The sequence below is a fragment of the Melampsora larici-populina genome (assembly GCF_000204055.1).
Source record: "Melampsora larici-populina 98AG31 unplaced genomic scaffold MELLAscaffold_50, whole genome shotgun sequence".
NCBI lineage: Eukaryota > Fungi > Basidiomycota > Pucciniomycetes > Pucciniales > Melampsoraceae > Melampsora > Melampsora laricis-populina.
Window position 1 is genome coordinate 500,706 of NW_006768814.1, and position 13,360 is coordinate 514,065.

At 44.0% G+C, this 13,360-nt stretch overlaps 3 protein-coding genes across 3 annotated transcripts; 2 read left to right on the plus strand and 1 right to left on the minus strand.

Annotated features, from left to right (window-relative positions):
- Nucleotides 1-1,790: 1,790 nt before the first annotated feature.
- Nucleotides 1,791-2,651, plus strand: MELLADRAFT_123964 (uncharacterized protein; the record flags this gene model as incomplete). The annotated part of the gene is made up of 5 exons (XM_007415330.1): nucleotides 1,791-1,996; nucleotides 2,076-2,142; nucleotides 2,217-2,263; nucleotides 2,317-2,449; nucleotides 2,520-2,651. 5 exons carry the CDS (start codon nucleotides 1,791-1,793, stop codon nucleotides 2,649-2,651), a joined length of 585 nt encoding a protein of 194 aa, XP_007415392.1.
- A 1,123-nt stretch (nucleotides 2,652-3,774) lies between these two features.
- MELLADRAFT_79053 (uncharacterized protein) lies at nucleotides 3,775-8,680 on the minus strand (the record flags this gene model as incomplete). Its single annotated transcript, XM_007415371.1, has 21 exons — nucleotides 3,775-4,216; nucleotides 4,297-4,445; nucleotides 4,523-4,590; nucleotides 4,647-4,660; nucleotides 4,761-4,889; nucleotides 4,952-5,086; nucleotides 5,158-5,567; nucleotides 5,640-5,719; nucleotides 5,791-5,808; nucleotides 5,885-5,976; nucleotides 6,057-6,327; nucleotides 6,406-6,437; nucleotides 6,527-6,677; nucleotides 6,742-7,290; nucleotides 7,364-7,507; nucleotides 7,572-7,666; nucleotides 7,745-7,795; nucleotides 7,864-8,049; nucleotides 8,120-8,195; nucleotides 8,291-8,402; nucleotides 8,567-8,680. The coding sequence occupies 20 exons, from the start codon at nucleotides 8,329-8,331 to the stop codon at nucleotides 4,175-4,177; spliced, it is 2,733 nt and encodes a 910-aa protein (XP_007415433.1).
- A 1,341-nt stretch (nucleotides 8,681-10,021) lies between these two features.
- Nucleotides 10,022-12,428, plus strand: MELLADRAFT_111115 (uncharacterized protein; the record flags this gene model as incomplete). Its single annotated transcript, XM_007415331.1, has 8 exons — nucleotides 10,022-10,064; nucleotides 10,122-10,297; nucleotides 10,731-10,814; nucleotides 11,111-11,360; nucleotides 11,431-11,805; nucleotides 11,886-11,898; nucleotides 12,010-12,105; nucleotides 12,395-12,428. The coding sequence occupies 8 exons, from the start codon at nucleotides 10,022-10,024 to the stop codon at nucleotides 12,426-12,428; spliced, it is 1,071 nt and encodes a 356-aa protein (XP_007415393.1).
- Between the last annotated feature and the right edge of the window lie 932 nt (nucleotides 12,429-13,360).

Below are 13,360 nucleotides of genomic sequence, written 5' to 3' on the forward strand. Positions count from 1 at the left end.
GAGTTCACGGCGCCCCCATTGTCGAGTCGTGATTTAGGATGACTGAAGTATTATCCTCAAGTCTTGAATTTGGGATGACTGAAGTATGTGGTGGTTAGTATTTTGGATTACGTTGTGGGATGCTGAAGTCAAAGATGATTATGTGGTGTGACTTGCCTATAGTAGGAACTTTGAGTGTTTGAGTGTCCGATTGCTCAAGTGTGTCCGGGTGGTCTCATGCTCGAGTGGTCGGGTACAGGACATTTGATGTTTTGGATTACATAGATGATGTCGTATGTATTAAAAAATAAAAAAATAAAAAACGTTGGCGCGTTTGAGGTCACCGAGATGGGGAGGAGAACGAGATGGATACGAGATAGGGGGAAAGCCGCTCGAAACGGCTGTATTGTTCATTCTTAGGCCCGCTTCGAGTGGTAGAAAAGGACACCCCGAGGTGGCTGAGTCAGAGTGTGACCTTGTGTCATGTGAAACCCAACAACCCATTGGCTTCCTTATCGGGATCAGTCTCATCAAACTTCATCAGACCCATACAATTCTTTTGATGATAAGTACACTCCTGGATCATGTTCACCATGACAAATGTTGTTGGGTTCAGAGCATTGGTTTGGGTGACTCATCCAAACCTATCCTCCCAAAAAACCCCTTGGGGAAACAATAAATTTTCTTAGACCTTCAGGCTTCAAGATTACAAAGTTTTGTTTGTGATTATGAAAAATTGATAGCTTTTTGAGAGAAAGGATGAACTTAGCACTACATTGGAACTTCTTTTGCATTCTGTTTTATTTATCATGGTCAAGCTTTGCTTCCCAAAATTTGGAAACTCAAAAGAACTAAATATACCTTATTGATTCTAACTTCTTGAAATAAATAAAAACAATCAAAGAAACCCAAGTTAACCCAAGAACAAAAAAGAATGGGGGCTTGTACATTAAATCTGAATGATTGAATGTCCAATAGCCTCCTTTTGTTGGAAGTTTTTCTCACCTTACTTTTTCACCACAACTCACAAGTGTATTTCTGATAAAAAAACAATACCATACCTACATATGAGTCTTGAAGAAAATGGTCTCTTCATAATTCCAATATTGACTCTTGATCATGTTGTCTCAACCAGACCATAGACGGTGACCAGAGCCCTTACACCCCGAGAGGGGATCTCGGGTGCGTTGTATAGTTTCGTCGTCTAGTTTCCATTCACTTGGTGAGCGTATCGTAAGACGTAGGAGCAGCGGTTACGCAGGCTCATAACCTATAGTGAATATAGTGAATAAAGAAAGTGAAAAACAACGCATAAGCAAGAAATATCTTGGATTCCACAATGATGTGGAATCTCAGATTTCGACAAGACAGAGTTTTGTTGACTGCGTCACGTGATGTCTGTGCCGCAGTCGTGTACAAGATCATGTGACTACAACACACCCTCGACTGACAGGCAAGTCCTTTCGGACTCACGACATCTCTCATTTCGACGTCACGACATCTCTTGAAGTGAATTATGCTGTTCACACGCTTCGGTCGCGTCTGACAACTTGCGAGAGTGACAAAACCGGGCGAAGCTGAACTCAACGAACTTTCACGCCGTGTCTCGCACACCAAACAAGCTGTTTGCAAAGGTACTCACTCTAGCGTGAGTCTTGGTTCAGTTTGACTTCGACGTCGATTTCTTTGTATGAAATACCCTTGCAAGAGCTATAAAAGCGTGCCTTCTTAAACCAGCTGGTCTTCCTCCCATGAGCCGAATATAACCCCTTACAAATCTATGCTCAATTGACCATTCTTTATCACAAAACATGAAAAAATTTGTATCACTTATAGTTCTTTCTCAGTTCTTCACCTCTGGTCAAGCAAACGCAGATGGTCGAGTATCGGTGCGATCCTTCGTATCTGAGGAGTCTCACCAACCTACTATTCTTGAAAAAAGACAGACGGCAAATATGACCTGTTATATCAGCACGAAATATAAATCATCAGCAGGAAATGCGGCAGATTGCTTCGCGTTAGTTTTTCTTCGTATCCTGAAACGATCAATTCTAACTTCTTACTGATCAACGCATTTGCCGACCGTGTTTACACAGTGCTATAGATTACTTGTATAGTGCTCCAGCTCCTCGACCAGGCTGCGTCATTTGTCGCACTTGTACAGTGAGTTCATTACCCAGCATCCGTCTGGATAAATCCCATGGGCTCAACGAGCTGAATCATGGGTTTCTCAACAGGTCAAGCCTCTCGATGGCTCTGAAAACCCGGTGGGGGGTATTAACGGGTATGTATAGGTATTGGTGACAAGGATAGTACATTGAAGCATCTCTAACAAAGTGGTCTACTTTACAGAAATGCTCCAAGCATCGCCCAGGATTCGATTAACGCAGCCTATAACTATAGGTTCACTCAAACAGTGGTGTCGCCCACCCAACCAGATTGCGTAAATTACGTGATCCCCGCTGGTACTGTATGTCAGAATTCTAATCTTTTTCAATGACGGCGTGATGCTCAACTGATCTACAAATACTTTGTTACAGAGCTTGGGCCCACTCCCGCCTGCCGGCACTTTCTGGGCACCTTTTCTTCTTGGATATCTAGACGGCCAAGGTGATAATCCTCAGGCTTGTAGCGCAGAATTGGACAAGGAGATCCAGGCACATGGGGGTTGAAGTCGGGTTGAGGATTTAAAGCTCCATCATCCAATTGCTGCTATACTATCTGATTTATCTCTGCGTAAGCTGACCCAAATGAAAATTGAACAAGGGTTTCATGTAGTCTAAATGATACTCGTCAAATCCTGTTAAATTTCTTTGCGTGTTAAGAGGCTTGTAGTGTAATTGCAACACCATCAATGGGCCGAAGGCTAAGCAAATCCAAGTGATCACACTGCATCGAGATCCATTTTTTTTCATTATTTCTGGTTCTTGCCATACTTATCGAATATGGCGAAAAGGCCCGATGAGACAGGTGAGGAAGACCAAACTGCATCACTTACATAGCTTCTGATCCTTCCAATTGAGGATAATGTTGAACTTATACACAAATAAAATGAATGCAAACGATTCACTACATGATACAAATGATGAGACCCTCATTGAAAAACAAAGAAAGCACAAGTCGATTCTCATATTATGAGGCTCTTCTTTTTAATGATGTCTGTTGTACTCTTAACCTGAGAAAGTCTTTTGGAGAGTAGAAATCATTAGTTTTAATGATTTTTAATGAGCTTCAATTATCTAAAAGTATAGGATCTCCTAGGAGTCAGTTCCAGAAATGAAATTGAAGGAAAATTCTGGCAGTGAGGATGGATTCCATTTACAAAACTCCTAAAGTTGCCTTTTCGAGGCTATTTATCATGCAAGGGATGTTATATAGAGCACAAGTCTAGTGCCTCAGTTTTGGGCTACTGTGTACTTCTGCATGGTAGAATTTGTGTCAAGTTTGGGATAAAGGTGGTGAAGCCAAAGTTTAGGCTAGCTAGTGGCTGAGTACACAAAGCTTGAAATAAGGTGAAAATGATTGCCGCCTGACATGAGTTCAACAGTTTTGGGAATTTGGGGCAGTCGCAAGAGTGGGTCATAAGTTGAAGGAAATTCTTATGTGGACTTATAGAAAATCAGTGGGATCCTCAGGTGGTTGATTTGTGGGAGGGTTTTGAGTCCTTTTGACATGCAAGTCTTGGAGCCGCACAACACTAGAGAGCATGCAGGAAACTTCAATTGCAAGGGGTCAGGGCCCGTACTGGTATTTTCCGACGTACGTCAAGATTGGCACTCCATGGGGGATATTCTTAGGTCAACTCTGTTGCATTGTCATGCACCACTACTAAAAATGATTTCTTGTTCCTTTGAGTGGGGTTGCATAAGTAGGTCCATCTTGTTTGGGTACACATTCAAGAAATGAGCATTGAGGCAACACGGGGTATCAACCTCAAGCGGGTACATACTACTCCACACAAACACAAACGCAGACTCATATACTGACGGATGAATAGATACACGAGGCAGGCGATGGTAAATGGTGGAGAAACCCCCGACATTGTATCTGCCTCATGTAGCAGATTGAAATTGAGAAAAAGAGACAGAGAGATAGATTTGAAAAATGTCGCAATAGACGGGATGCAAAGTGGTACAGAGGACCATGAGCCCAGAACGGATCGCGGAGTCGACACCACAGGTTCATGAGTTAACGTTCACATCCAGTATTCGGGGACCGGGTTGGTAGCACGCGCCTTCTGCAAAACGACGTTTCAAGGAAGAAGACGACGGTTTAGTAAATCATCAATACTATGACAAGTAAGATACATAAACTGACCTGATAAACGGAATCGAAGCCTGCTTTATATTGCGCAGCACGGTTTCGATACTCAGTCAAGGCGCGGTCAACATCAACTTGGGTGGGTGTGCTACTGGTTCCTTGGTGAACGTCAACTGTACTCAAGAATTGTTTGATGCGAGTACAAACTAAAGGTGGCCAGGACGTCAGATTGAGGAGTGATGATTGAAAGGGAGACGCAGGGGAAATGGCAATTCGCACTTACTGTGGTGAGCATAGTACGCAGGAGTGGCGATTGAAACAGATCGAGTGGCGCGCGAGTATAGGTAGCATCTATGCGAGAGACATTTCAGCAAAGGTCTATATGTTGAGGAGAGAGATCGACTTACAAATGGTAGGTCAACTAAAAAATTGCAAGAGCATCGCGACACGATCAGTGACATGCATGAATGGTCGAATGAAAGTCGTGCAGGATAAGATGTGAGGAAGCGAGAATGACAAACCGTTTGAAGAGCATCCGCCGTGTGTTTTCCATCGTCTATCAAGACGGTATAGTGTGCGGAACGGGACGTGCCCAATAACCCGGCGTGACTTAGCCCGTACCAATCAAAGTCGAAAGGATGGACTACACCCTGAAGTGATGAACTGACTGTCAATGGCATTTACAAACAAAAATAACGTTGAAAAGTCGTACCGTGTCTACAACGATACCGGGTAACAGGTTACCGTTGCGGTCACCGTCTTTGGAGGGGTTTTGGGGGCCAAATTTGAAGTGATGACGTTTTCCGCAGACAATGAATGTGAGGGTGATTGGTCCACCAGGCGCTTTCTGAGTATGTTGTATGATCAGCAATATGTATATTTTGGTAGTCAACTTCAAATTGGGGCACTGCGGCTGACCTTGAGGGCCGAGTTCGCTTGAACAGCACCGATGGCCTTGCGGAGGAGTGGCACTTCCTTTTCAATAACTTGAGGAAACTGCCCTTCGCTCACTCCATCACGGTAGAAAACGATACGCTTAGGAAGTACAGCGTTGCGGTCATGGTACTTCTGTAACAATTTCTGGATACCAAGCCAAAGCAACATCGAGCGATTCATGTCAGCAAGACGATAGTGACAAAGGCAAGAAAGGAAGATGGATGAGGCTGCACTAACTAGAGCCAAGGTGTCTAATTCACCGATGATCTCCTGCCGTCCGGCCTGAACCGAGAATTCAGCTGCATAGCCCAATCCATGCTGATTGGTGGATGCTACCAGGCCGGCAATGGAAGGTTCCAGGGAATCTGCTCCGGGATGGGTGACATCGGCTCCTGTGAATCAGATGAGATGGGAAGTCAGTATAAAGACCGTTTATTACTATGTTCAAGACGAAACAGACAAACCCATGACCATGGTTGGAGGGTTCATGAGGAAAGGAGCAGCCGATCCGAGAACGTGGTTCATTCCGCCTAACTTGGCGTTGCTAAAGACAAAAATCTATGAGTAAAGGTGGACAGGTTTTCTTGAAGCAAGCAAGACGAGAGGGCGACCAACATCTTCAAAGTCACGTTACTGATAAGGGATTTGACGCAGCAGATTTCGGGTCAGTCTAATGCAGCGGAAAAGAAGACAACATCCTTCAACTTACGCATAATACTGAGCATTGCCTTTCCCAATGATCTTCTCAATGGCCATACATTGGCTAGGTACACCTTGAGCTGTATCGCCGAAGATCTTGAGCTGATCAGTTGAGTAAGCAGCTTTAGTCAGCTCGAGCAGGTGTCAAAATATGAGGGGAACATGGTCGGGGTTGTCATTACCTGTCTGTATTGCCACGCGTTTTTGTCTCTGAGGTAACACACGATCAACTGTGGCTTTTGCTTGAGCTTGGACATGATCCACTTTCCAACGTTGTCGTCTTTGCCGTCAGTGTTGGGCATTGGGGAGTCGTTGGGAAGGGCGGGCAATACGGCTGCTGGACCACTTTCCACAGTAAGACCGGCGGCAATCATGCTGCTTCTCAAGTCGGAAAGCGATTTTTGGGCGGTGGCTTGATCAAACCGCCCACCTGCACCAAACACTACAGCAATCCTAGACGCGAGAAAAGTACAGCTGTCAGCCAACCAACAGTGTAGGAACTAACATCAAGCCTTAAGTGCTGCTTCTCACCAGTTTTTGATAGGAGGTGCGGGGCTGAAGACCTAGATGGAACAACCGCCGGCCGTCCAAGCAGTAGTGACCCACCAGTTAGATTCATCTACGTGAGGGTAAGAACTGTTTGAGGACTCACCTTTCTGTTGGCCATGTTCCATGTTCCATTATCAACACGCGTAGATTCCTTTTTACCCGACTTGCCCATGTGGTTGACAGTAGGAGGGGGAAGGCGACGGGCCTTGACAGTCATGGGTTGGGGATCAAATCTGAGTCCCCATTGAACGGGCCTACAAAGATGAATGTCATCAGACATCATTCACCACTACAAGGGTTCTATCCAGAAAGACTGACGATACACTAGTTCTCAAATGTTTGGCGACTCCTTCTGATAACATCTGGGTTCGGTCGTAAGGTTTGACTGTGAGCCATCTGATGGCATCAGCCAACTGATCCGGTTCGAGTTTTTTAATATACTTCTGGCCAGGGTCGACGTCGCACAGTTCGATAGGATACCAAGCCTTGGCAGATAGTTTGATGACTGGTAAATCTGGTGAACGCAAAGTTACTCCATAATGCTCTTGGAAGAATTGCTGGACGGTGGTCGTTCTGGGAGGTTTTCCAGCTTCTTCGACGGTGAATTTGTGGGTTCTGGCTGTGAGAGGGCCATACTCTCTGACCTTTGCCCTGAACTTGGTTCCATCACTACGCTTGACGGTGACTCTGATCGCGCGGAGCGCGCGAGTGAGCTGGGTGAGCTGTTGGGGGCGAAGTTTTACAAGACCGGCAGTATTGGTGCCAGCGATGTCCGCGGCTACGTCGATCAAATTACCGGCCCGGATCATCGGTTGAGAAGTCAAATCAAAGTTCAAAATAGCTCCGCCAGGCACCATCCGGATAGAACTGGATACCGAGAGGTAAGGAGGGGATCAAAAACTACACGAAGACACAAGAACCAGACCTGAAATCAACTCACGAAAAGTAACCTCTCCACATCTCAATAGCCCCCTTGAGGTATTTAAGTTGGGGCCCTTCTTTCTCAGGTTCCGGGAAGAACTTGTTCTTCGCATTGGGGTGCAGCATCATCAAGTCATGATTGCACAAGACATTCAAAGCATTGCTGTACAGAAGAAAAATATCAGAAAAGTTGTAAATGGACGAGATGACGACAGAATCGAGCTCACACTGCATTGTAAACGCCCTCATCAGGAGTGGAGCCAACCTGACGATTGACGTATTTGACCAAGTTGTCCAATTTGATATCGGACACTTTGCTAAGCTACGCGCAGGATGGATAAAGAGTGGCTTTGATTCAGAATCGACTGATAACATTGCGCGTAAAAGAAGTTCCGCTCACTTTGACGGTGAATTTCCGAGAATTTTTGCCAGTGGTCATGTCAACTGAGAGCTGGATAAGACACGGTTAATGGTCATGGTCAGCGGTTAATTACACACTTGAAAAACATTGGAACTGACCGATTGACAGTCATTTGGCCAGTTGAATCTTTCGGGTGAGTACAAGTTCTTGCGGCCGTCATAAACCACGGCAGCCTTCCCAAATGCTTTCAAGTTATCCCTCATGAACGTGAACAGTTCACGGCCGAATTTCGGAGGCACGTCTCCGACGGTACCGTTTTTTCCAACCACACCATCGACGGCAACCTAGGGGAGATGATTTGAAGACTATGATAAGATGACTAGACTGAAAGCAAAGTAAAGGCTATATACTCACATCATAATGGTGGATGATTCTGCTAGGAAGAGTGACTTTGTAGGCGTTGACAGTGACAGTGACGGGTTGACCAGCACTATAAAGGAAAAGTTGAGAGAAAGTCAAATCGGGCAGGCAAGTAGCAAGGAAGATTGAGTATGAATCAAGTTGAAACTGGTGTAGAAAGCTAACCTGCCAGGGGCCGATGGACGAACGATCAAGCTTTCGGTCATAGTGAGATATGTACCAGTGGCGTTCTTTGATAAATGATGATGACTGATTACTTATAAGAAGAAGGATTGAACTTGACAAAATAGGTGATGAAGTTGAAACGGATGAATTGAATATGTAATTCTGAACGGGTTTCAAGGAAAAAGAGGGGGAGGTGGAGAAGCGAAACTGAAGAGAAGAGTTCAAGTCCTTTATATAGGGTTCTTATCTCTGTAATTGTATGCTATGTAGATTTACCTTTGGCAGCAATCAATTACACACTGCGCTTTATAAGGCAACTGTTCCTCGGTTTCATGGGCTTTTGTCGTGGCAGGTTGGATCACTTTTGTGAGCTACTTCTTCAGATCAATCACCAAACCACAAGCGTTGAAAGTCAGGTGTTGCCTTCTTCTCCTCACTTAATAAACAATATGTATCTCATAAGATTTTGCACCTTTGCGATCGGACTAGATTTACGCTTAGATTCCGAATCCTAGTAGCCAAATCAAGTCATGCTTTTAATGTATATAGATAGACGAACCTAAGCTTATCATACAACGATGTGACGAGGGTTAAGTTCAATGGAGCTTACTCTTCCTTTAGACGTCAACAGGCATCAATTGGTGGTGAATGTGCCCCCAGGAAACAAAGTTACGCTCGGTCACTCATTTCATCAAGGTGCCTCTGTGCCATGCTTCAAATCTCATTGAAACGCGGGTGCTGAGTGACTGTAGGTAGAAACGGCCTTACTGAGAGACACGTTTTCAATGACCTGCCGTTGGTTGGCACATCAACTTGCTGGGTTCACCTGGCATCCGTTAGCCAATCAATCCACCCGTTTGACCTGGCGCAGGTTGATAGCGTATCTTAAGGATCAACGGTGGGAGTAAAGCTCATATACTCTTCTTCACAGGTACCTCACTCATTACGATCCGCGTTCTGACCCACACTAGAGAGCATTAAATTATTCCAACTGACAAATTGCGGAAGATTAGATACAGAAGGTGACGAAAGATGCACAAAGAATCACGATGTATGAGGATGTAAAATTCATCCATCGCTCTCCAGCCTCGTCCTAGGGAGAACTTTTGGGGTTGTAAGATAGAAGAAGTTGTACCTGTCATCGGCAACATGTACTTACAAAAATGAGTCTTACAATACGTATTTCTGGCTGCAGGAAATTTGTAAAACTTAAAAGTAGGCGAGCAGGATGACTCGCAGGTCAATTGTTTGGTGTTTTTGTGGCTGGCTCGAACGAGGCAGAGCAAATTAATGGGATCTTACAGCCGATCCAAGAAAGGTTGCAATTTTTTTTGAAGAAAAATCGCCGCCGCAGCAGCTAATACCTGGGCAAAGGGGCAAAAACCAAGTCAAAAGACTTTTCAATATGATCATGGATCTTTTGATTTGCATGGATCTTTCGACAAATCAAAAGATCCCAGATCTCCATCTTGCTTTCATCAAAGCCACCTTGCAATGTAGGGACCCAAACAATTCAAGCGCCACCAGATCCTATATACCAGCTCTGACCGATGTTCAGAAAGGGTTCCTACAAGGCTACCCTTGAGATTCCCTCCGGCCAGCTACCCTCAATTCTTTCTTCCTCTAGGATTTCAATTTCCAATAGTTCTACAACCAGTATCACAATCTTTCTTTTCACTAAAATTCTCATCCTATCAAATCAAAATCCTCATATCTTTCTCTATACAAGTCATGTCTACAGAAGTCAATAATATGCAAGGGTGGATGAATGGTAGTGAGTGTTTTATCTTTGCTCTGGCTCATTAGTTGTACTGATTTCCCCATCTCTCAGTCTTTGAAGACCCCCCTGTCTTACGAAATGGACATGATGCGCCAGCTCGTCAGGCTGGCGATAACTTGCTGGAACGTCCGGGAACTGCAGGCCGTGCTCGATTTGACCTAGCGCATGAAGTGACTGTACGGATCGCTTTCAAGATCAGTTTTGAGGAAACCAAAGAGCAGCCATGTGTCCGTATAGGGGGGACAAAGAAGGCTCCGAAAAAGACGATCAAGACAGTCGATTCCCGACACTTTCACAATGGATCGGGACGTTCCATCAAGACCTGCTTATTTGGCAAGAGCTTAAATGACTTCAAGGCTCTGTGTGGTGACGCAGTCAATGAAATCAAGACTGGAATGAAAGAAGTGGTACTGAACGGTCACCTCGCCCAAGGCTTGATATGGAAGGCAACCATTGGCAAGAAAAAACTACCCCTCGATTCGTTTGAGGATTGGCAGGAGTTTGTGCTTTGCCTCGATCGCTCGAAATCACGCACTGGCGAATTAGATATCTGTAGCCCAAACGAAGCCCAAAAAAAGAAACAAGTTGATAATGTGAGCCGATATTTTCACTCACCTATCAAAACTATATTCATACTAAATTTCCTCACAACTGATCCAGGATGAGGCGGCCGATGGGCTTATTGCAAAGGACACGGCGGGAAACAAAACATCTCACAATCAAGAATTGATCAAGGAGAACTTGGTGAGGGTACTTGGTTTCATATGTTTTAGCTCACCCCTCTGATCTCTTTGGTTTCCATCATTAGGAACAAAAGAAGATGTTGGCCCGTTATACGGCCTCAAACAAATTAGTTGAACGTTATGGGCAGACCGGCACTGCTGGCGGAGATGGAGCAGTTTTGACATCCCCCTGGGACCCGAACTTCAAATATCGATTCTCTTTTGAAGCGTGCTCTGTATGGGCCAAAGAAATTGTAAGTATTTTACTTTATTCTTGAGTCTGATTCGACTTTTAACATTTCTTACTGTTCCTCATAGGCTGAAGGCCGAGCAACACTTGACATGCCACCCGACTGTCCTGATTACCGCCGATCAATGAAACGCACCAGATTTGATAAGAACACAAGTTCAGCTAAAAGATATCAGATTCATTCGGCTGAATTTCAGCGTCAACGTGAAGCCACTGAAGAATCCCCTTCAACTCGTGGGAAAAAGACCAACTTGGATATGCGATTACCAGCTTTGACCAAAACTCCCGACTCAAAATCACAAATAAAGTTGGCCCCAGGTGAGTTCCTTTGATTTATCATCGAGCAAACTCCTTACTATGCTAATCACAAATGCTATTTACACATCAGGCCGCGAGCATCATCAATCACATATTGACCCGTCATTTTCCAAAAAGAATTTCATTGACCTAGCTGCATCCTCAGATATCGAGGATGAAACCAAAGTGTCTGATGTCCACACTTCCGATGATATCTGGAGCTCAGAGGATATCGAGATCATTACGGGCAGGCCAACACCCTTTGACAAGTTTTTGGCTTCCGCCGGTATCAAACAACCTGTTGATGAAATCAGGAATGTACTTTTTAACGCAGGAATCAAAACCTGGACTGATCTATTACCCTCAATCTCAGTGACCGAATCGTCTGTGATGGCTTTGGGAATTGACAAAATTGCTGCTGGAATGCTACTTGCAGCAGCAAGTGCGCGTCAAGCAAGCATATTGGGTAAGTTGTTTCCCTTATGGCTTAAAATCATTTCGTTGGTGAAAAATATCGGACTGACCATCTCCCACTGATGTTTTCAGCGCGCTTTCAAAAGTCAGTAAAAAAACAATCCTAATTACTTGATGCTATCAAACCCTTTGTGCTGGATAGAGTTCAATTATCTCAAAAATATACAAAACTTGTTTAAATTGGCTCTTTTCGTAGTCCCCTAAAAAGATATCGTAATATCCTACCTTTGAAATCAGAAAAATGTTGGTATTCTTCCCCATCAAAGCCATTGAGCCCAGTCTTGAGAGATCCGTGAGCAAATTGATTAGATCAAGTGAGAAACAATATCCTGAAAACCTAAAACAACTATCGTTCTTTGATTGTTCTCCAAGAACAATAGTCAATCGTTGTTCTTTATTATCAAAATCTTTGAATCTTTGACACGACTATCGTTCTTTGAGAACAATCAAAGAACGATAGTCGATAGTCGTTCACTATTATCGATATATTTGAATGTTGTCAAACTGTGCGTTCTCTTACATAGTTGTTCATTATTATCGATATCTTTGAATCTTTTCAAACTGTGCGTTCTCTTGCATAGTTGTTCATCATTATCGATGTCTTTAAATCTTTGACACGACTATCGTTCTTTGAGAACAATCAAAAATACCGATTAGATTATTTGAATTAATAGAATCACAACTAGGGATTCAAATCAAATGGATGTCATATTTCTTAAAACGAACACCGAAAACAAAATTGAAACCTCTAAGTTGTTCTTCTTTGATGAAGGATCTTTATCATTCTGTAAAGTGGCTCAAGTTGTCTCATTTTAGGCAAGTGTTCAGTGAGGAAGAAATTGGATGAATTGACACAAATAAATTGTAAGATAATTGCTGAATCTTGTTTGTTTGTATTTCAAAACCAGTTCTACTTGATAAACACTCAGCTCACATTGGAATAGAAAGACTTAGACAAATGAAAACCAAGTTAAGAAAAATTCTAAATATAACCACACCCACGGAAAAGAGAGCAAGTGAGTTGTTCAGTAAAATTATTGATGCAGGCCTCCCATATGCAAGCCTGCTCCTCGTCCCTAGTCAAATCCTGATGTAAGACCCCTAACCGTCGCAATCGTGCTTTCAAAGGTGAGAACCCCTTCTCGATGGGGTTGAAGTCAGGACTGTAAGCCGGAAGATAGATAAGTCGGACGCCACGTGCGGCACAGAGTTCAGCAATCCGACCACCGTGATGGATTGGTGCGTTGTCCATCACAAGGACCGAATCACGTGCTGGCCATGCGTTCATGAAAGGTAACTTGACAAGATGAAATAGGAAATCAGTTTACTAGTTGCGGAAAGGCAAAAAAACTAAGCCACAAGCGTACCAAGTGGAATTCCAAATAATCTTCAAATCGGACCCGATTGAAACCACCCTCAATCACTTGGAGTGCAACCAGTCCTGACATTGAGATAGCTGGTAAGATTGTCCAGCGACGAGCTTGAGTGGCACGAGGGAGACGGCGGGTACGCTCGCCAACGGGGGCCCTGGCAATTCTTGATACAGA